General features: G+C 30.3%; 2 protein-coding genes across 4 annotated transcripts; both read right to left on the reverse strand.

Annotated features, from left to right (window-relative positions):
• Nucleotides 1-3,036: 3,036 nt before the first annotated feature.
• LOC114194322 (uncharacterized) lies at nucleotides 3,037-7,156 on the reverse strand. Of its 3 annotated transcripts, XM_028084463.2 has the most exons (3): nucleotides 6,099-7,155; nucleotides 5,401-5,964; nucleotides 3,037-3,445 (listed from the first exon to the last, which is right to left on the reverse strand). In XM_028084463.2, the coding sequence occupies exon 1, from the start codon at nucleotides 6,958-6,960 to the stop codon at nucleotides 6,175-6,177; it is 786 nt and encodes a 261-aa protein (XP_027940264.2). In that variant the 5' UTR covers nucleotides 6,961-7,155; the 3' UTR covers nucleotides 3,037-3,445; nucleotides 5,401-5,964; nucleotides 6,099-6,174. The 3 variants fall into 3 exon arrangements, with proteins under 3 accessions (XP_027940264.2, XP_027940265.2, XP_027940263.2); XM_028084464.2 differs by lacking the exon at nucleotides 5,401-5,964 and having other exon boundaries at nucleotides 6,124-7,156; XM_028084462.2 differs by lacking the exon at nucleotides 5,401-5,964 and having other exon boundaries at nucleotides 6,099-7,150.
• Nucleotides 7,157-7,938: 782 nt separating this feature from the next.
• On the reverse strand, nucleotides 7,939-10,784 carry LOC114195416 (root phototropism protein 2-like). The gene is made up of 4 exons (XM_028085882.2): nucleotides 10,595-10,784; nucleotides 10,408-10,477; nucleotides 9,186-10,307; nucleotides 7,939-8,640 (listed from the first exon to the last, which is right to left on the reverse strand). The coding sequence occupies exons 1-4, from the start codon at nucleotides 10,648-10,650 to the stop codon at nucleotides 8,140-8,142; spliced, it is 1,749 nt and encodes a 582-aa protein (XP_027941683.2). The 5' UTR covers nucleotides 10,651-10,784; the 3' UTR covers nucleotides 7,939-8,139.
• Nucleotides 10,785-24,013: the final 13,229 nt, after the last annotated feature.

Here is a 24,013-nt window from a genome sequence, read left to right on the forward strand (position 1 = left end):
TGGCTGAGACGATCTAGGGTGAAATTTGACCGTATTCAAATGAGTCAGTCACGATCAAAATTTGGCCGTATTCAACTGAGTCAGCCACGACCGAATTAAGTGAGTCGACTCCGGTCAAAATTCGACCGTGTTGGCCTCGATTAAAATTTGACCGAGTTGGTCCAGGGCTGAATTTGGTCGTATTCAGAAAAGTCGATCGCGACTGAAATTTGTTCATATTTAGGTAAGTCGGTCCTAACCTAAATTTGGTCAAATTCAGTCGAGTTGGTCATGACCAAAATTTGGTCAAGTCGGCACTTGCCCAAATTTAGCCGTATTCGATCGACTAAGTTCTGAACGAAATTTGATTATATTCAACTTAGTTGGCTGTGATCGAAAATTGGCCATATTCAATCAAGTCGGTCTCGACCGATGAATTTAGTGGAGTCAACCCTGACCGAAATTTGACTGATCAGGACCTGACCCAAATGTGACCATATTTGGCGAAGTCGGCTCTGACCAAAATTTGGTCGTATTAGGCAAAATCGGCCCTGGCCGAAATTTAGTCGAATCCAGTCAAGTCGATCTTGACTGAAATTTTGTCGAGTCGATCTTAGCCCAAATTTGGTCACATCATCCCCGACCGAAATTCGTTCAAAAGTCATCCAAGTTCATCCCATGCTAAAATTTGGCCTCGACAAAAAATCTATCAAATTCTATGGTGTCAACCCTATCGAAAATCTAATCCACATCCATTTTGGATCCAAATAATGGATGTGGATCCAAATTTGTGTCCATAGGGCTAACACCAAAGAATTTGACAGATTTGGCCGAATACTTCCCAATTTTGTCCAGGACCAATTGGATCCAATCTCAATCGGGACCGACTTGATTCAGTCAAATTTTGTACAGGGTTACCCCAACTCAATCAAATACGACTAAATTTGGGCTAGTCCGTCTCACCCTTTAACCTAACCTAACAAAAAATATAAAGTGAAAATTTGGATGGGATATTTTGGATTATCCATTTTGAAAATCTAGATTTTGAGAATGGATATTCAATCCATAAAATATATAAAATGTAGATTAGATTGATATCCAGATCCAATAAAATGAATTTTAAATGGATTGGATTTTTAATAGAATGGATATTAAATGGATTGAAGGAACATGATTTTTAATAGAATGGATATTAAAAATTTTAGGAACAAGGTTTCTTAAATTTTTAGAACATGATTTTCAAAACAAGATTTCTCAACAACATGAAATGCATTATGGAATAAACTTTCCAAAATATAATTTTCAGAATATGTTTTTTGGAATACATATGATATCTTCTTGAACAAGTTTTTTAGTCCAAAACAAGCTTTTCAGAACATATAAAATGCTTTTAGAAATGAGTTTTGCTGAGCAATACAAAACGTTCTGAACAGGTTTTGCGGAACATAAGTTTTATTCATCTTATTCTTCTTTCTCTCACATATGGTACAATAAAAGAGGGTATTTTAGTTTTTTCTTTATTAGCATACAGACATAAAGGCATGTACATATATACAAATACAAATGTAGAGGACATGAGCACAAATATACACACATGTATACACATACACATGTATACACACAAACATATACAAACATAGACACACAAATATAAACACAAGTACATACACATTAAAACACGTATGCGCAAATAGACATACACGTACACATGTATACACACTCAGAATTTTAATTGACCAATTCTTTAACAATTACAGTTTATGAAGTATTGTCAAATATAAAGAAAAAATTTAATGACTTAATGAGTTAATTTATAGAAATTAATATATCAGTATTATAAATGAATGTGAATTGAAAAGAATTGAAGATTCAAATCATGAGAAATTATGATTTCCTTGATTAATATGTTGATGAGTTTTTATGAATTATAAAATATAGAAAATAGTAATGCTTTTATAAAAAAATCAGTATTATTATAAAATATCTAACCACAAAAGTGTCAAATGCATTGAATTGAATTCAATAAATCCAGTGTCTAACATATAATCAGAGTCATAGGGATTCACTATTTAATTGTTTGATTTAATTAGAATATATACTTGTTAGTTAGTTAAATTTATAAACCAATTTCTGTCATACTAGCAGAAAATTTAAAATAAAATAAATTTTAGACTAAATTATCAATATAATTTAAACGTAAACTAAAAAATTTTTGGACAATAATAAATCTGCTTAATCCATCAACAAGGCAGTGATCAGTTCAATACAGAATAAATTGGTAAACAAGAATTAGTTTCTAAAATGCCCTTTCATTCTAGTCGGACCTTCCTTATTAATATTTGTCTGTAACAATTAGACAGAGTAGTCTATGATGCATATACATAGTAATAAAGTATTGTGCACAAAACATTTAAGATGTTTCATCCCCTTATACAAGGAAACAACTAGAAATAAATAAACTTAAAAAATTAAAGAGAATTAGATTGAATCCTAAATTAAAGTAAAATTAATGAAATAATAATTTTACATTCACTTCAACAACATTTGTACCTTGAAAGACTAACAAAAAGGAAATATTGAACTGACTAGGAACCACTTTCATCAGTGACGCCTTCTGTGATTCGATGGGAGTATATTAGACAAGAACAAGAAATGGAAAATGAAAAAAAAAAAATCCATTGTGATTTAAATATCATGTGTGCTACGTCAGTCCTAGATATACCAGAATAATTAGCTCAATGAAATATTATTCAATAAACACTTACAAAATGAAAAAAAAAAATATATAATCTATAAATCTGATTATTATACTTACTAAGACAACTTGAAACCAAGTAAGCTTGAAACCTCGTAAGCTAGAAAAGAACATATCGTGAAGTTTGTGCTAACTACCTAGTGAACTTGTGAGTCCAAATAATTTTTGTTCTACATGTTTCCTCGATAGAATGAGATAAATACATTTCTTTTGGTATATTAAACAATGTAAACAATTATTAAAATTTAATTGTAGCATTATTTTAATTCTTGCTAATTCATCTTGATCAATCCAAACATAACTTAAACCAAACAAACATTAAACAACATATTTTAAACAATGAAATCAATCCAAACATACATGACTATTGATACACGTCCTCCCGACTACTAATCATTACTGTTTAATTAAATATTCAGGAGCTCACCAACTAAATGCAAGCTTCTTTAATAACCCACAAACTAAAGGATTAGATCATTAATTATGTCAACAATAATTGGTTGTTGTTTAAAGAGCGAGAGCGGATAGTTGTTTTTTTATAACCAGTGAGCAAAAATATCCACAAGTGAAGAATATGATATACTGAATCCCCCTATGTTGAACCTTTGCTTGACCAAGTTACGAAGAGTCCCTAGTCCCCACAACGGTAGCCACAATTTGGGTTACACCAAAAAAAATGGCTGCTATGCATTCTTCCCCTTTAGCAAGTGCCTACATACATTCAGAAATTTCAAAAAACCTCCATAACCAGCAAAAATATGAGTAGTTTTTAAACGTGCAGACTAAAATTCTACTAGAAATTGCAATCAAAGGAGTACTATCTTTTACTTTAAAGGGGATTAAAACATTTCAGATTAAAGGCGTTACAGTTAAACTTCTTCCACCTACACAACATATAGCATTGATATTTGTGAACACTGGAACAGATATGCAAGTTAGAATTTAATGGATGACAGGGATACTTGCAAGTAATAGGAGTGCACTCAACGAGTTTCAGTACCAAGTCTTAAGGAACTAATTTACCATTTCAACAAGAAAATGGCTTACATAAAATATAAAAACTTTGAATGTGGCAAAAGAATACTAATTTAATTTCATACATAGCGAACAATCTACGGTCATTATAATATTGCATCTTCTGATTTCAGTAATGAAACTTCAATAATTATAAATGCCAAATCCTACGCATTTCAGCAAGCAACAAAGTTTGCAATGACCAATACTGGGGAGAAGAGATTCCAATCAAGCCATACTGAAAGACACTTCCTCAAAACTGTCGAAATTATAGGGTTTAGGCAGGAAAGGAAGAAAACAAGGGTTTCAATAATCCATTACATTGACATAGTGGGTGTTTGGTTCTACGTCAAAGTGATGTAAAATTGATTAGAATTGATTTTCTAAAGCAGAATCAATAGGTTTCCAAAATCAATTAAAGGATAAAAAATTCACGTTGAATGAGAAACAACTAATTCTTTCTTTTGCGTTGGACAACTAATTCTTTCTTTTGCGTTGGAAAATTAATTCTACTATGAACCAAACACACCCATAATGTCTAATAATGTATCAGATGTGATAGAAAATACTAGTCCAGCAGACCTATTTATTAATACCGATAATTAAGTATTAGGTAACACTAGAGCTTTAAAATGACGTGATAGAGTAATATTCCTTACACAAGCACAAATCCACAAATAGAATAAGACTACCGACCCTAATTAAAAAAAGGAAACAAGAACCAAGCCCTAAGATTGCCTCCACAGTAAGATGAATAATTGATTCAACAATGTTTTAAATATCTATGAAAGAAGACATTTTGAAGAAGTGCTGAGGTATTCTAAAATACTCAAAATAATCCACTACCCTTTCTCGATCTAAGGTAACATATAAGATGAACAAGGAGGAGGAGATAACAATGTCAGGATGCACAATGGCCATTGGAAATATGGAAACCCTAGGCGTGTCCGGTAAATTATTTTCCATTTTCATTTTCTGAAAATAATTTAATATCCAGATACAGAAAATTAGGTAACAAGATCAAGTCAAGTATGCTCGGTTAGTTTAATGTAATCTAGAACCATCAACAAAATTAGGTGCTGATAAAAAAATCACAAATTAAGGTAACATGAACAAGTGATAAACTGCAATTGATGGCGAAACAAAATTTTGATTCACCAGAAGCATGAATTCATGAAAACCAAAATGAACTGGGATTGACAATATGCTAACATAGGGAAGCAAATAGCTCAAAATAAGTTAGTTTAAGGTAATCTAGATGCAGAAAAACTAAATTGTGTCTTTTTTTAATGTAATCTAGATTAATAAAGTAAGGTAAGAAGAGCAACAAGAATTTGACAGCAGAAGAAAACATACATAGCCAGAAGCATGAAAACCAAAAGCTATTGGGCTTCTGTTAAGACAGAGAATAAAAGGAATTATAGTAGTCACTACTTCGAAGGACATCATGGGTCACGCCAATCATATTAATAAATAAGAGAATATTAGAGTAAAGAAGGGGATGTTCATCTTGTAGATTAAACATTAGCTCTTTGTAAAGGGGAAACCCGTGGAGGAGAGAGAGCTCCCCTATTTCTAGTTCATTTAATATTGAATAAAAAAAGTTTCTTTTCTTTCTTTTTTCAACTTAGTTCCTAACAAATTGATCCTACCAGCCAGATCTTCAGGAGAGTGCCAGTGCTAGAGATGGAGAAAACACACATCTGGGCTAAGAAGGCAGAGTTGCCAGTGTCTATGGGGGCAGACCCAATCGGTTGGATTGCTAAATTCTTCGAGGTACAAGAAATTCATTTATTCCATAACTTACAATAAGCATTTATGAACATGTAGGGTGTTGCAATACATTGGTTCTATGTTTGGAGCCAAAATTGAGAGTCATTTCCCATAGCTTGATATAAAGATTTTTTAAGACGGTTATGGTAGCAGCGTCTTTGAATGGTTTACTACCTTGACACAAGAAATGCAAACTGAGATTGAAACCAGTGCTATACAAAGCAGAGATGCTAACGATGAAACAAGGGATGGACACGGAAAAGGACAAGCAGGACCAGCGGCTAAACTTTGACGAATGAATAAAGAGTGACAAGATCTTCGATGACATTGTGTCAAAGGGTAGTGGTGACAAGACTTGTTCTTGGGCAACAAAAATGAGTGTGAAAGTACCACAGAATTATAAGATAGCTTTAATTGCAAAAATCATCCAACTTCTTGAGCACCTAACAATAACACAAAACACATCCATAAATTTAAATGTTGAAAAAAATAAACCTAAGTTGCAAGTACCACGAATTAGAATGTCGAAACAATATAGGATAAACAACCAAAAACATCCAGCAAAACTCTACATTACCCATTGCCAAATCATAAACAACCACCATATCGCAGAATCTTGATGATTGTCTCCATGGATCTGGCCACGATCTCATTCAACGCTTACGACTACGCCTCTTCTTCCTCCGGCTGCTCTTATCATCTGAATCAGAGTCAGAACCAGGATCTGTATCGGACTCCGACCCTGAGGACGAACTATAACTCCTCCGGCTGCGTCTTGATCTCTTCCTCTGCTTCTTCCTCCTCCGCCTCCGTTCTTCCTCCGAATCAGAACCCGAACTACTCTTAGAGGAAGATTCCGATCCGGTGACAGAAGATGCATCACTCCCACTGTCACTCTCACTATCACTATCTGAATCATAACGACGTCGTTTCTTTTCACTCTTCTTCTTCTTCCTCCTCCTCTTCTTTTCCTTTTCCTCCTTATCATCACCATCAGGAACATCGCCATCCAAATCCAAATCATACGTCACAGGCGTATCGACCCTCAATTTAGGGTTTTTAAGCTGTTGCGTCCGCGAAGGCCTAGAAATATAAACCCTCTCGTTCTTGCACTCGTAAGTCCAGTGTCCGCTTTGGAAGCACTTCTGGCACTGCGCGGCGCCGCCAGAAGCGGATCTCGAAGGCTTGAGATCCTTCCTTTCACCCAATTTCACGGCCTTCTCGGTGCTCATCAGATACATCTGACGCTTCGCCTCCCTCTTTTCCTGCCATCGGCTCGGCCCCTCCTCCTTTTGCCCGTACGCGTTCACGTTCCGCGCAGCCGCCGCCGCTGCCCGCTCCGCCTGCGCACGGCTCAACCCCTTCGCCGCAGTCAACGCCGCTGCCTTAATTCTCTCCGCCGCGGCCTGAGATTTCTCCTCACTCTTATTCGAAGACATATTCAATATCGCTCTCTATCTTCAAATTTGTATCTTATCAGCGATAAATATTGGAATAGCTCTCTGTTTTGCCCGTTCTTCGGTAAATTCCGGCAACGCATACATACGCAGAGGTTAGGTTTTGCAATTTCTTGCTCAAAACGGGATAGTGAAATTACAAAATGGAAATGACAAAGATTATTTCTTGTCTGAAAAGGCTGGGTGTTGGGCCAGCACTCAAATAAATTGGCCCACTATTCAACCGAAAACAGCTCAGCAAGTTGCTATTTACACCATTACACTCCCTTTTTAAATTTTATTTTCTTGAATGTGCACTCCCCATTTTATAAATAAAAATAAACCATCACCTCAAGCGACTAACCTCTGACCAGAGTCATAAGAAAATAGGCTAAAATGAAATGCATTGCTTTATAGAGACCCCTTTTATGATACGAAATCGAAATCGAAATCCAAATGCAAGAAATTAACAAAATCCTTAGAAACATGCAAAAGTAGTTATCACTAATCTCTTACTAGTGGTGTTTTGGAAAGCAACATTCTATTTATAAAACTTCTATTGAGGTGAGTGAGGTAGGAGTGAGAATTCGATTTGTTTAATACAGTTAGATCAAAAGGTTTATGAGAGCGATTTGACATCCAAATCTCATCTAAGCTTTATCTAATAATTTTGTATCTATCAATATTTTATGTTATATTTTTTTATGATTTTCTTGAATACTTTGATACGATTTTTATCAAGAACAAATTATATTTATGTTTTATGTTAAGTTTTCAAAACTGAACGTAACTAGACTAATATTGATTAATTAACGTATTTGTTAAGTTTAAAAAATACAAGCGAGTCAAAATATGATGCTAGAACGAAAGAAGATGGGAAGTTAGCATCAATCAGAACATTGTATGATAATTATTATTAATTCACACTGAAACTAGTAGCTCCTATCCCCATTATAGATACAAATATGATCAAATCTAGTATAAGAAATCCAATCACACTTCACTCTTTTTATTAATTACAAATTGACACCTTCATTACAAAAAAAATAACAATAAAGACAAAAAGAAACGTAACTAATTTTAAAAAAAATACTTTTAACGAAGAGGGATATATTTTGACTAAAAAACATGGAAATTTGAATTTACTAAGAACAGTGACGATGGCTGAACGGAAGAAATCATCTAGGAAATGGAGAACCTTCTCCTTCTGGGCTTGGTCAAGTCCACCGGGGCATCGTCAATGTGTGACGTGTCCTTAGACCCATTCTTGAACGGGTTCAACTTGCTCAGTTTCTTCGACATGGAAGAGAAAAATGTGGGCCTTTTTACAGGCCCAGTAGTTTCCTTCCCAGACGACGACGTTCCTTGCACATTTTTCTGCAAATCGGTAATGTACATTTTCATCTTCATCAGCTCCGATCGCAACTCCTCGTTCTCCCTCACCAGCGACACGTCAGCTTGAAGCTGTTTCTTCTCCACTGCAGCTGCCACCGCCACCGCCTCCTTGTCCTCCGCCATACCACTCCTTAGGTGTAGTTGGTCGTAATACAGCGCGTGAAGCACGATCTGCAACGGCAATCGCTTGTTCTTCGACGCGTGCACACGCGCCTCGTATGATAGTTTCAGTGGGTCCATTACACTGCACACCTTCTCCTTCTCTATCTCGTCCAGGTCCGGGTGCACCTGCAACAACACGCGTGAGCGCGTGTGGAGTTAGTTTGTTACTTGATCACTGGTTAGCTCTGGGTTACACAGTGCCTTTTGCTAGATTCCATTTTGTCATTGTTGTACGAAAGAAATTGTATGGTAAATGATATTTTAGACAAATTTTAACAGTCAAAATTAATAACTTAACTTCACAGTTGAACGTCAGTAACATAACTTAACAATTGAACCTATAATTTTAAGTGCCAGTTGTACAATTTAATTACTTTAATAGTTTATAAAGAGAAATAAAAATACTCAGTCAAAGAAAAAAAAAAGGAAAATTCAAATACTAAATTAATGATTAATTCAAATAATTTAACCTCAATTTTAAGTGTTATACACTGGTAGTTATTCTGTTATTGGCCAAACCAATTGAAATTTAGGGTTATTAAGATAATCAAGCAATTAAGTAGTGATTAAAAAAACTTTCTGACTATTTAGCCAATTAGTTTAATTCCAAAAGGTGTCGTTTTCTTTAGTTAATCCGTTTTTTTGGGAACTTGATTACGTAATCTGTGTACCTTGAGGTAGATATCAACGGCGCGATATAGATCGTCGTCGGATTTTCTAGCGCCTCCGGGAATGAGGATGGATATGCCGTTGAACTTAGAGATGGAGAGCTCGCCGTAAGCAGCGATCTCAGCGAGGTACGCGTCAACGGTTTTGGCCAAGCGCTGCATCGCGGCGGAGAAGTGTTCGTTGAAGTTGACGCCTGCGTTGAACACTGTCGTACTCTTCTCCTTTTCCACGAAGCCGGAGACGATCCTCCTCACGCTGTCCAGATCCAAGAGCCTCTCGCCGTCGTAGGAGAACGTAAGCACGAGGAGGTCGTCCACCGTCACGTGCTCCAGGATCTCTGTGACGCGCTTCTCGAGTTCGCGCTTGCACGAACTCGACGCGCGGAGATAGATCGCGCAGCGCAGGAGACAGCAGAGGAAGTTGATTGGAAACGCCGCTTTCTCCTTCGGGAAGAGCGGGACAATAGACTGCAGAATCTCGCGTTGTTCGCTTCTTCTCGACTCCGAATCCGAATCGCCGGAATTTGACGACATGATTCCTCTTCCGCCGCCGCTGTGGTCGCGAACGAGCTCCCGCAGCGTGCGTTCGGTGTAGGTGATCAACGCTCCGGCGATGGTTAGATACTTAGCGCCGCGCTGTTTCATGGCGGAAATCACCTTCGCGAAGGAATCTACTTCCAGCAAGGCGAGCTCCTCCGTCCACCAATTCGGCGGGGACTGGCTCGGAAAGTTCGCCTCGCTGCAAGCCTTGGAGCTGATTACGTCAACGCAGCGCTCAACTAGGTTGACTTCGGCGGCGAAGGGGAGAAGCTGCCGGCAGGACTTGAGGACCGCGACGGCGCTGTGGAGAGTAGAGACGCCGACCTGAGAAAGGAAATCCTCCGTTCTTCCAGCGAGGTTTCCGTTGCAATATTCGTCGGTCATCTCCAGGAAAACGGCGGCGCAGTGCAACGGAGCGACGTTGTGAACGGTGATCTCGAAATTGACGCCGTAACAAAACTTGGCTACTTTCTCGAAAGCTTCTTGGCCTCCAGGTATGTTCGTGAGGTCTATTCTTGTTAGGTCACTCTCCTCTGATTCCATTATCACCTTTCTGATGTAGTTGCTCTTTGCCGCCAGAATAAACTGCGTAAAAAATCCAGCACTTATAATTTCAATACACAAAATCACAGATAGATGATGACGACTTTTTGAAGTTCCTTGCAAAAGTGCAAAATTTTGGTACCTTGTGTAGAGAAAAATCGGCTTCCCCCACTGTAACAATTACATCGGTTGGGATTTCTGGGGAGAAAATCCTGCAATAACAATTGATTCATGTGAAATTTATTCCAATAACAACTAACATTAACACATATCCCTAACTGATTCATGAAATTGTTCATTGGAGAATGAAGGAGTGGAGTGGTGTTTACCATTGCCCGGTTCTCTCCATGGCAAGGGATAATCTGGTGGGGCTGGGGATTGCCATGGATGATGTAGTTGGTTTTTCGTGGTCTGAATAGGATTAGGAGTTTGAGAGTAACAGCTGGTTATATGCCGTGTTTAGTTGCTTCTATAAGGAGATTTTTGATTCCTGTTCATTCATTTCATTATTGTAATTGTTGTCTAGTAATGAGTTGAGTTTATCACTGTGGTCCATGTCTGGCATGCTTTCTTTTCACTCACTTGTTGTTATCTTATTTATCCTTTCATTAAAGGGGTTCCTTTTTAAGCTGAGAGTATCACACTCTTCATAAGTTATTTTTAAGAAAGTTCGTAGATTTTTTTATTCCAAAAGGGAGTGGGACAGTTGATAGATATGAAGAGAAAAGGGAAAGTGAATAACAATACGATAGGTAGGTAATTTGATAGATTAGGACAAAAGTTAACTAATTATGTATGATAAAATTTATCATATATGTATCATTACTCTTAGTTAATGATAATCCATGTCTCTGCGGGCAGCATAAACTGTGTTAACTCTTAGTTAATGATATAAAAATTGAATATACATTATAAAAGAACTATTTTACACGAGTTCAGAGACTACAGAATAATTTTTCATTGGTTAACAGTCACTGTCAATAACACAATATTCGCAGCACCAAGTCAAATGCGGTTGCTTCTGAAAAGCAACTATTTTGCTTTTGATTCTTTCTACTCAAATTCATGTTCAGAGGCTATTCGCACCAGACTCACGGTTAATCCGCTAGCTGCTTCCAGACAAGTGGGAAGTTTGAAATTGACCTTCAGCATTGAAAAACTTTTGGTTGCTACACGACCTGTATTTGCTACTATTTCTTTTCTTTTCATTTTTTTGTCTGAGGTTATCTTATTCTGTTTCCTTTTTCTCAGCCTAAGTTTTCTGTTTTTTCACTTTCAAGAATTTATTCTTTAAAGTTTAGGATTTCTGGCGTGTACTTTTCTTCACACTTAATTTCTGGAAAGTTATGCGGTTTGTTCAATACTACTTGCCTAAATTACAGTCCACACGGACTGGTTTACTGGTTATTGATTCAAAGCTCGAAGTCGGTGTTTGTCTATTTAATGTCTTTAATTAAAGGCTAACTGTTATACCAATACCCATTTGCCCCTCACGACGAAAGAATATTACTAGGAGATAGTAAAAAAATATCTTTCTTTCTTTTCCCACGAGAAAAAGACTTATATCTAAAAGGCCACTTAAGAACTTCCAATACATATATAAGAGAGGAGACTGTGTTTTAATAATTCTTTTTAAGAATTTTTATGACAGGAAAATATGAATAAAATAAAATAAAATTCTTAAAAGTTATAAACTAATATCTTATTTTTTAATTTGTAAATTGAAAACATATTATTATTACACTAAAATATTATCCGTGTTAAAACAATACCAAAACATAAACAATACCAGCAAAATAACATTCAACTCTGCTATGCTATCATAAAGAGGGGATAGAGTTATATACTATTTGGGACCATGTTACCGTCGATATCCATAAAATTTTTATATTAACGCCCATAAATTTTTTAAATTCACATTATATTTATTATTTTACTTTTTTTATAAATATAAAAATTCATTTAACTTCCAAGAGTTACTCACAACCTATTTTTAAGAGTAAAAAATTATTAAAAAGGTAAACTTTTTTACTTGTAAAATAAATAAAAAAGTAAAATATTAACTAAATGTAAAAAATTTATGAGTCTCATAATTAATAACATGTTCTATACTACTTAACGTGTTATTTCAATCGTAGTTAATCCTGTAAATAGCAATAGAAGAAAAAATCTAGAAGATGAAAGAAAAAACTCTGGCATAGTATCATATTTGGGCAAGTCATTCATTCATGATCTCCTAGCGACAACATGATCTATTTCGTGTTACCATATCCAGGTTGTTAGAATTTTGTCATTCGTACTCTGTTATTATGCTTCAGTATTTCGCCTCCTCAATTATATTTCTCATATGTTTTTGTGTGGTCAAGCGTTAAACTAATCATTGAGAGAGACAAATAATAACAAAACACGAGTTGACCTTAATTATAATCATGCGTCGTCGGTCATGGACTTGCGAGTACAGTAATGTAACATTAAAATGATATGTACCTCAATTTCAAATATTTGAGTGTGACAAAATGTGCCTCTAGCTAATGATCCTAAGTAGATGAAGTATCAAAAGCGTTAAAAAGAAAAGATGTGTACCAAAACCAATTAAATGCAGGAAGGCACTGGTGCTTGATGTCATATGTTCAAATCTAATGGCTCAATCATAAAAAGAAAGAAAAAGCACATTATTCCACTATTAGAAATCAACTAATTATTTACACCAATTTTTCGTACGTAATGTTCTTTTTTCGTAGATCATATATTATTATTTACGAATTATTTATGAAACAAATTTCGTAAGTATTAACTGATAGGTAATTTTATCTATGAAATTCAGCACTGTAAAATTCAATTCTAAGAAAATAATATTAGCATAAAAATAGCTTAATTAACTAGAAAACTAAGAAGGGATATATAATACAATATATATATATATATATATAATATTCAGTAAACATTTTCTTTAAAATAAACAGAAAATAAAAAAAAAATATATTACTTCTTGAAACTTAACATTTTGTCGATCGATCGTATATACTAATACATACTAATTAGTTATGTAAATATGCAGAGAAAAGAAAGTTGTCGTACAAGACTTTAGAATTCAATTAAATGTGTTTTCTTATACTTAAAAAAACGATGGTATATATAGAATTAGAAGTGATGATGTGTTGAGAACGAATACTAACTACATAAGTACATATAGTTGAGAAGTGATGATGTGTTGAGAAGGAATACTAACTACGTTTTTTTCATAACAGTATAAATAACAATTAAGGATAGTTAATAAAAAAATAGACTTAATTAGTAATTAAATTTTTATAATTAGATTTTTTATTTGTTTTAGTCTCTATATTTTTTTTATTCAATTGACTCCTTATTTTTTTAAATACTCAATCTGGTTCCCTATTTAAAAAAAAAAGAACTTGATATCAAATGCAAGGTTAGTCGACCTAAACTCTAAATCAGAAAAGTCCCAAACGTATTGAATTCAACAACTTTTAATTGAATTGAATGTTTCTTCTCCTAAAACCCCTCTCAACACAATTCGTGCTTCACTTGACATTGTTTGCACCCCACCCTCCAAATTCCTCAGAGACTTGAATAGCCACAAATCTACTACAGTTGGAGCTTCTTACTATGGAGAACGAGAGGAACAAAGGTTGTTAAAGGCTGAGGTGGTGGGAGCGGGGGAAGGTGATGGTATATGGAAAAAGGTGGAGGAAGTAAAAAAAAAAAAAATCAGAAGATCCAAATTTTAACACGTAATATTTTTTATACAGGATTAACGCTAATTTAATAAAAATGGTCACATTGAGTTTTTTTTTTTTAAATATTACAAACTCAATTGAGTAAAAAAAATTATAATAACTCAAACAAATAAAAATTTAAATATAAAAATCAAATTACTAATTGGATTTAAAAAATAATAATTTTAATGATACTAACAACATACTTCCTCCATACGACCCTTAAAAATTGATAAAGTTTAATTCATTAGTATATTGGAATTTACAAATAAAAAAGTATTGAGAGAAAAGTTACTTCTCATTACTATATTCTTAATTTGAATAGCAAATATTGTTGGTAACAATATACCTTTTGAAAGTAACATATGAAGTTTTGTCACGAGGAGAATATCATATTCGTTAGTCTCAGCAAACATAAAGATCTCATTGATTTATAAAATAAAAAATGTTATATAGCTCGGTTTGAAACAACTACAACTATAAATATATATATATATATATATATATATATATATATATATATATATATATATATATATATATATATATATATATACTAACATGAGACAAATTTAAAACTCCGCAAGACAATATATATACAAGGAAGTGAGATTGCATATATTTCGACAAAAAACCCCTGTGTTATCGAAATTAAAATGTAAGAAGAACTTTCTTGATCTAGGTAAACTTAAGAGCACTAAGGTCAAAATAATTTTCTCCCTTGATTAGATGAGTGAGTGTTTTATTTATAGAAAAGAAAAATTATACATGATCTTTACTCTTTCCAAAAATCGGAAATCTTCCTATTACAAAAAATATCCAGTAACCATATCCTAACTTTTTGTCAAAAAACTCGGTCCAAATCTTCGTTCAAATTCTTTAGTTAGTCAAAATTCTGTTTGGATTCCTTATTCGGTCTAGATTTTGCTCGGTCCAAATCCTAGCTTGTCACCTTTGTCTATAACAAATATTTAATGAAACTCGTCTCTTCTAACAAATATTTATGGAGTTGAAATCGAAATGAATATATTAAAATTCCTGAATGATATAACATCTATTAAAGAAAACAAAAGTCATTAATTTTTAAGAGTGACAACATTCCATAAGTTATTAAAACTAAACTAAGAGAACGGTAACAATTTAAGATCAAGGATAGAATATGCAATTAGACGACAATATAATTATTTTATACTATCAGTATATTTAAATTAATTTAATTTTAAATTATTTCTAACATCCAATTTTTTAATTATATATATATATATATAACATTAAATAATGTAACTAAAATCATATAAAAATTTATGCTTACTAGGTAAAGAATTTGAGAATAATTTCTTATACATGTTTGAGAAAAAACCTATTATGAAGAATTGGTGGAAGATGGCGATGGGACGTGAAGTGCATGGGAGAAATTGAAACTGGAACATGCACATGCATGTATTTCAATTCAGCAAATTAGGGCAGCTTGTCTCCTCCACACAAAAAAACGAGTGGCTGTGACGCCACGACAGCGACAGCAGCATGATACTAGGATACAGATGCGCCACGTCAGCCCTACACTTCACATTGTCTCCTTCTCATCCGCCATGATCCACCATCTTTCTTATCCTTAGACTTTTTTCTTTAATAATATATTTTCCTTATATTACGTACCTAAATAATATAAATTACTATTCATGTTAAATAATGGGTTGGAGAGAACTGCTTTTTTGGCCTACAATTTATTTTTTAAAATTATTTTTAAGAAATGGTTACTCTTTTTTTTTTTTTTGGAAGTGAATCGTTTGATTCTTAGTTTTACAAAGTTTAAATAATTAATGTGTCAAGTCAAATTATGATATTTTTCTAATAATGTTTAAATTTTAAAATATATTGAAATAGCATTGTAAAAAACTGAAGATGTTGGTAACATAAAGGTTATAATTTTTAAACTGTGATAACAAATTATTAGTTTATAATACAATTAATCACTTTTATTAATTTTATGAATTTGAAAAATGTGTATGTTATTATTAAAAATTTAAATGATTATTCAATTTGTAATATTTTAACCGTAAATATTGCTATATTAAGTTTGATTTATTAACTGTTATATATATATATATATATATATATATATATATATATATATTTATTTATTTATTTGGTGGATTTATTTTAAGTTTAATTGAGTCATCTCTAATGTGCATATTAAGCTAAGTTAATTTTAACCGATATTGAAGAGGTTAATTAAAATATTTTAAGTTTATTTTATATGTCACATTGGGCTTAGTTAGTCCAATCTATCGTCTTAAGATAAGTTGGAATAATCTATGTCAAAATAAACCTAAATTAGGAAGACTAGTCATGTTGTGTTGATTAAGATAAGGTCCAGTTTAGGCTCATTAAATTTTGGTCCACCTCAATCTAAGATAGTCTATATTCATATTGGATAGAATTGATTCGACTAAGGTTTATTTTAAGCCAAGTCAAGATGGATTCACACTAGAAAAAATTGAATCAAGTATAAGTTAAGTGAGTTAAGTTAGGTTAGATTCTAAAGTAAAGTTAAGTTTACCATAAAATAGAAATTAAATTATTTTATTCAAAAAAAATGAAATTTATAATATTTTAATTATTATAAACAAATTAATTATTTAATAAATGAAGTGAATTCAATTGTAAGTAATATAGGTACGAGATATTTCAATTTCTTGTGATTGTTAAAATTTTGCATCCAAAACACAATGTAAAACATTTGATTTGTGGTGTTGTTAGATTTGAGATTTGGTGAGTTATTGGATTTTAATTATGATGTGAGAAGTCAATTATTACTAGGAGTTATCTAATAATGATATTAAATCATATACACTTGTATGCAATTTATGATTTTATTGGGTTGTGAAGACTTTGTATTGTTATATTTTATTAGTTTGAATTAATTCTACAAATGTTATTTTGATCTAATTTTGGTAGTGATATATGAATTTTGTTATTGAATATTCCGTTTTAACATGTTGTTTTGTTTAATTTAATTAAAAGAAATGTGATTTGATTATTTATGGAAAAAAATTCTAGATTGTAAAAAAAATGTCACGCAGTTCTTTGTTTTCTAAATTATTTTTTCAAAATTATTTATGTCACATGTCAAGTCAGTATAGTAACATGTATTAAGTTATTGTCCGAAAATTTGGTTTATATATTTGTTATTTTGATTACATTTCAGTCTCATTTTTATTTAAGTTTCAATTTTACCCCTTCTAAATTGTGACAAAATTTAAATTTTATATAAATGTTATAATAATATTTTTATTGTAAGTGATATTTCTATTATATATTTTTAATAATATTAAGTTTATTTAAATTTATATTTTATATTAAAATTTATTTAATTTAATTTTAAAATTTTAAATATATTTATTTTAACTTGTTATAAAATATTTTTAAAATTTTATATTTGAATCTATAAAACTTTTATTTTTAAAACAACTCTAATATTTGTATATAAAATTTTTTTAAAACAATTTTGTAACAAGTTAAAATAAATATATTTTAAATTTTAAAACAAAATATAAGTAAATATTAATGTAAAATATAAATTTAAATAAATTTAATATTGTTAAAATATTTAATAAAATATTAATTTTAATAAAAATATCATTATAATATTTATGTAAAATTTAAATTTGGTTTCAATTTGAAAGAGATGAAATTGAAAAATTTTTAAAAAATTTAGAACTAAAATAGAATCAAAATAACAAATATGTAAACAAAATTGAGATTCAGACACGTGACACAATACTTATGAAACACGTGACATAATAATTAAAAAAATATTAAAAAATAAAATTCAAAAATTAAAATATAAAAAATTGAAAAAATTAATTGACACGTGACACATCCTTAACGTTATTAATACCATATTAACATAATGAACATAAATATTGTGCATCTTAAAAATATCAACTTAATTGAGACTAAAATACTGATAAATCTATTTGAGATTTTGGTATAAAAATGAGTAACGAGTATTTTATCCTTTTAGTTGAATTAGCATAAAAGATTTAGAGTACATGATTTTTCATTTTACTCAAGAGTAATCCAGTGCCGTTCACGCCAGCTATATGAAATTATTGGATGAATTAATGTTAAATGAATGGATGCAACGCACGGGATGAGACGTGTTTTGATCGAGAAATGTTTTGTAAATGAAATGGCATAGCAGGCTTTGTGGTTGTAATAGTAAATATAGGAACACATTAATCAAATGCTATTGAGATTTATTTAGGTTAATACTTTTTTATTATTCTTTAACCGAGTTTAATTGAAGGAAACTATTTATAAAGTTGGAGACCACGAATTTTTGTCTTTTGTTCACATACTAGGTTGCTTTCGGAAACTAAATTGGGTCTTTCATTTTTTTTTTCCTAACCAAGTTGGACAGAGATTGATAATGCACCTTTTTAATTCACCTTATCCTTTAATTTTTTTGAGTAGCAAAAGTTTCTTTTTAAGACTTTATACCAAAAATTAGAAAAATAAGTTCTATACGCTCCTTTTTTATATCTAAAAGCGTAAAATATCTATAGATTTTTATTAATAATCAATTTTTGCTAAAAAGTCTGAATAACTTTTTTTAGTAAATTTCATTTTCTAATTATATTTTTCAATTTAGAAGATTAAATTTGCCAAGATAATTTCAATGAGTTTTACGGCTCGCAGTACAATTTTCTTCATACAAATGTATACAATAACAAACGAAACTCATTACACCATATTTAAGGAATTAAATCATTACTAATTTTATTGATACCCAAGTCTTATTTAAGAAATCCAAAGTAATTAATTTATTGATACAGAGGTTACTTTGCAAAGTGTTCTTGGGTAGGTTAGGGGTTTTATAAAAGGAACTTGTATTAAGATACTTTTAAACATTGGATTTATTAAAATTATTTCTCAATTTTAGAATTACAACTAAAAGAAAATAAGAAGAAGAAAGAACTAAGATAATTATACTAATTAAAAAGCTAGACAAAATATTTTCTTTTGATATTATTTTTAAAAGTATATAATGCTCTTATATTCGGAAATGATACTCTGATTCCTTCTACACGAATTAAACACGAATTCCTAAAATCTATTTGGATCGACAATCGGATTGTTGAGGTTGCTTCTTCCTGCACTTCTCACTTCTCAAATTATATTTTGGATTTGATGTTTCGGAAGTATTTCCGTATTTGAAAATAATTTTCAAAATATATTTTTTATTTTTTGAAATAAATATTTTAAAAGATAATTTTAGATTTAAAAATATGTTTTGAAACATTTAATTAAAAAATATTAAAAATAATAAGATATAAATATTTTTATTATAATTTTAATGAAGTATAATTTGAGAATTATTGTTTTTATGGGAAAGGAAGAAAAGAAGGGGTGTAGAAAGAAAGACCCGGTGTTGAGATATGACCAATAAGATAAATAAGGCCCATACCTCGTACACACATGTTTATTATATAATGGTGGTGATTGAAAAAAAGAAGTTGTACGGGGCTTTCTGCACCTCCAAGTATTTCTTCACATCCCAAAATTGTTTTTGAATGTCGACTTCCGGTGAAAAATACTTCCGAAAGTCAAAATATAATTAGAAATCAATTTTCAAAAGTAAAAATATTTAACTGAAAGTCGATTTTCGGAAATTAAAATATATAATCGGAATTCGACTTCCGGAAGTCAAAATATATTACTGAAAGTCGACTTTAAGAAGTCAAAATACATTACGGAAATCGACTTTCGAAAGTCAAAATATATTACCGGAAATCGACTTCCGGAAGTCAAAATATATTACCAGAAGTTGATTTCCGAAAGTCAAAATATATTACCGGAAGTCAATTTCCGAAAGTCAAAAACAATATATTTTTCATTTTCATTTTTTTATTTAAAGTTTAATAATATTTTTGTTTTATTTACTTTTTATATTTATATTTATTTTTCAGTACATTAAATAAAAATAAAATTATATACATAGATATTAATATTTTATTTTATTTTTCAAATATATATTAAGAAGTATGAAAACATAAAAAATAAATAAAATAAAAACTAAAAAACATTTAAAATTTAGAAAACATAAACTTTAAATAAAATTTAAAATATTCAAAACAAAATTAATATTTTTTTAATATAAAGTTTAAGTATTTTTAATTTTTTTATTTCTTAAGTATTTTTAATATATATTTAAAAAATAAGATTATATATATAAATGTGTGTATATATATATAAATTTTTTTTATACAATCTATTAAAAATAATTAAACTAAAAGATAAAATTTAAAAATAATATTTTGACCTCCGGAAGTTGATTTCCGGTAATATATTTTGATTTTCAAAAATCGACTTTCGGTAATATATTTTGACTTTCGGAAGTCGACTTCCGGTAATATATTTTGACTTTCAAAGTTAATTTCTTATTATATTTTTGACTTCCAGAAGTTAACTTCTGGTTATATATTTTGACTTCCGAAAAACGACTTTCGATTATATATTTTGACTTTCAGCTTCCAGAAATAATTTTGGAGTGTGATGTTTGTAGTTTTAATTAAATGGTCAAAAAGTAGTTTTGTGGTTTAAAATTTTATTTGATGTGTAGAAGAAATTTTAAAGGTGCAGAAAGAAAGACCCAAGTTGTATATGTAAGCTCTACCTTTTTCTATTCTTAATCTAACTCTTCTTGGTTAAGTTTTTGAACCCATAATCAACTTTACAATATAATAATTACTTTAAAAAATAAGACATACTTTTAATTTTATTGACTTTATTTGTAATAAAATGTTTTTTTGAACTTGTAAATTTTTTTTTTCAGATTAAGATGCAGATTCAATCTCATTTTATCAATTATTTTCTTATTTTTAAGATTTAGTCTTAGTTGTATTAAAATTTATTAGACTATTTTTCAAATTTATTTCAAATAATGTACATATTTTAGTTTAATTTTTATAAAATCATTGTATATTCATATGAGATAAATGTAATTCAATTTATGTAAAATAAGTCTGATTACAATGATACAATAGTATAATCAAATTATTCATCCTATCAACTTAACAAACAATATATAACAAAAGTGAAATATGACGACTTATTATAATACTTTATACCTTTTTATCCAAAAATCTAATTTTCTTTAGCCTACGACTTGAATTTGAAAGAAAACGTTATACCGTACTAAGTATATCTATAACTTCTAATGGAAGTATGTCTCTCTATATAAAATAAATATAGTATCAATCTTTTAAATTGTTTTGTAAAATCATGTTTTTTTAGTTTTTTTTTTTATAAATTTATTAAAAATATTTTAAATATTAGATATTTGATTTTGATAATGCGTTGAATTATGAAATTTTAGGAATTCAACTGGAGGTAGGTATATTGCAGAAATTTCCAAGATATATCAGAAATTTTCTAACATCTTGGAATTATTATCTGTAAAGTAAATAAAAAAATAATGATATTTTGAATTTTAAATTTTGACAATTTTTTTTTTATAATATGAAATATATTTTTTAAATGATTTTAAAATATTAAAAATAAAAAAATAAAAAAATATTTAAAAAATAATATTTAAAATTATAAAAGAAAGTTATAAAAATTTAGTATTCAAATGATTATTTTCCTAAACAAAGTAATCTACGATGTTCCTTGACTTGCAACCCTCCAAGCAAACTGCAAGGCAATGAAGGTATTCCTTTTGGTTTTCCCTTTCGTAAGTGAAAATTTTCTCTATGATAAGCATTTATGGAACTAGTTTAATTATGCTCTACGGAAAGGAGAGGGATGAATTAACTTTACCGGTTTGATAACACTCATGCTCTCTCTTTTGTTGACAGATGCTTAACTTGGCCAAATGTCGAAACATTGGTCATATTAGCATAGCTTCTCTTACAAATGGTGCTCAGAACTTAGAAAAGCTTATCGTATCCACCAGCCTGGTGGTAAGTTTTGAATTTGGCTAATCATTTTATGGATTGTGGCTTGTTCTGCAGCCACTAATTTTATGTACTCAGGTTACTACTGATCTACCAAAATGTCTGCAAAGTTTATAGACAGACGAAATTGTAGTAGCTAGCTTGTCTTGTGTCAGCATAGGAGAAAACGATGAACACAAAGTGCATTAGGTTCAATCCAAGATTTCTATTGTTGGCTTTTCAAAATCATAAATGGTCAAAATGGATATGATATGCGCCATTTTTATACTATTTTGACAGATTCAATGTAGTTTACCTCCGTCAAAAGTAATTGATGAGTGTTACATAAAGGCTAAGTGAGCAAAACATTGTTTTCAAATGTATTAAGACGATGTTGTTTTCACACGAATGTGTGGAAGGGAAATGGATTGGGTGAAAGTATAATATTTTGATCCACTTTTTTTTTTTACCTATTTTAAACTCATTACTCTTAGATAATTTTTAGTGGTGTCATGTGATTATTTAAAGTGATTGGAGTGGTAGATGAAAGTAAATGAAAATAAATAGATCAAAATATCATTATCTTTTAGGTGAAATAAGTATAGTATGTATTCACTTTTTTTTGGAAATAAAAGCTTTTTGAAAAACAAGTTTAAATATAATGATAACGTGGGGGAGCATAGATTCAATTTTTAAATATTCAATCTAAATTTAAATAATTGAATCGATTTTTGATCCATATATTTGTTGTAAAATTAGTTTTGATTTTTTTAAAATTTAAATCTAAATATTTGAGATTATAAACAAATTGACTTTCTAAACCTACAGGGTATATTTTAAGTTGATTACATTCAAAACTTAATTATAAACTTAAAAATATTTATTATTTTTCTTCGCTCTCTAATTTTATTTTAATAAAGACACAAACACGTATCAATCCGAGTGTAGGCATATGTTAAAAACTAGTTTCTAAATAAAATACAAAAGATAAGTGTTATTTTATAAAAGTTTAAAAAGATGAATATTATTGATTAAAAAAATATAATTGAGGTAAATATAGATTTAAAAGTTGAAAAGAATATAGATATTATTTTATTTGAAACTACAAAAAGTTTTATTTTAAAATAAAAAAAGTATAATATTATTTATAGGAAGGATAATGTGGGATGAATTATGTGGACTGACTTGCATACTCGTGAAGAAAAGTGCAGGACAAATTGAGTTTTTAAGTCGATTGACCCGCTTTGATCCACTTCGTAGCTCACTTGAACCAATGATAGGACGGGAATAGCCTATCCCGTAGCTGCATAAATTTAAATTACAAAAAGTTACATGTTTTTAATATTAGATGGAAAGGTAAATACATGAAACATGATGATTTGTAATAATTAGATATGAATAAGTATAAGGTTGTTAATCAAACATTCACATAAATGCATGAATGTAACCATTATAATCAATAATGCTCATAATTTAATAAAAAAAAATCTTAAATAGCCAAAATTGAAAAATTCATATTTAAAAATTGGTTAAAATACTCCCTTCATCCATGTTTTTGTTGAAAAATCTCAAATAAGTCATAAGATTTTTTTTAGTCTCAATTAGGTCCATATTTTTGAAAATGTGTAACAATTAGGCCCATTCCGTTAGTATGACCTTAACGGTGTTAAGGATATGCCACGTGTCAGCTCCACATTTTTTTGATTTTTTTTTTAATTTTTTTTAATTTTTTTTAAAATTTTATTTTATTTTTTTAAAAATTATTCATGCCACGTGTCACGTCAATATTGTGCCACGTGTCACGTCAGTAAGGTGACACGTGTCAAATTATTGTTTGAATCTCAATTTGGTCCATATATTTGTTATTTTTATTACATTTTAGTCCATATATTTAAAATTTTTTAAATATATTTATTTTAACCTTTTACAAAATTGTTTTAAAATTTTATATTTAAATTTATAAATTTTTTATTTTTAAACCAACTCTAACATTTGTATATAAATTATTTAAAACAATTTTGTAACAAGTTAAAATAAATATTTTAAAATTTTAAAACAAAATATAAAA

The sequence above is a fragment of the Vigna unguiculata genome, chromosome 8, assembly GCF_037176805.1.
Source record: "Vigna unguiculata cultivar grain cowpea cultivar isolate G323 ecotype 2 chromosome 8, ASM3717680v1, whole genome shotgun sequence".
Lineage (NCBI taxonomy): Eukaryota > Viridiplantae > Streptophyta > Magnoliopsida > Fabales > Fabaceae > Vigna > Vigna unguiculata.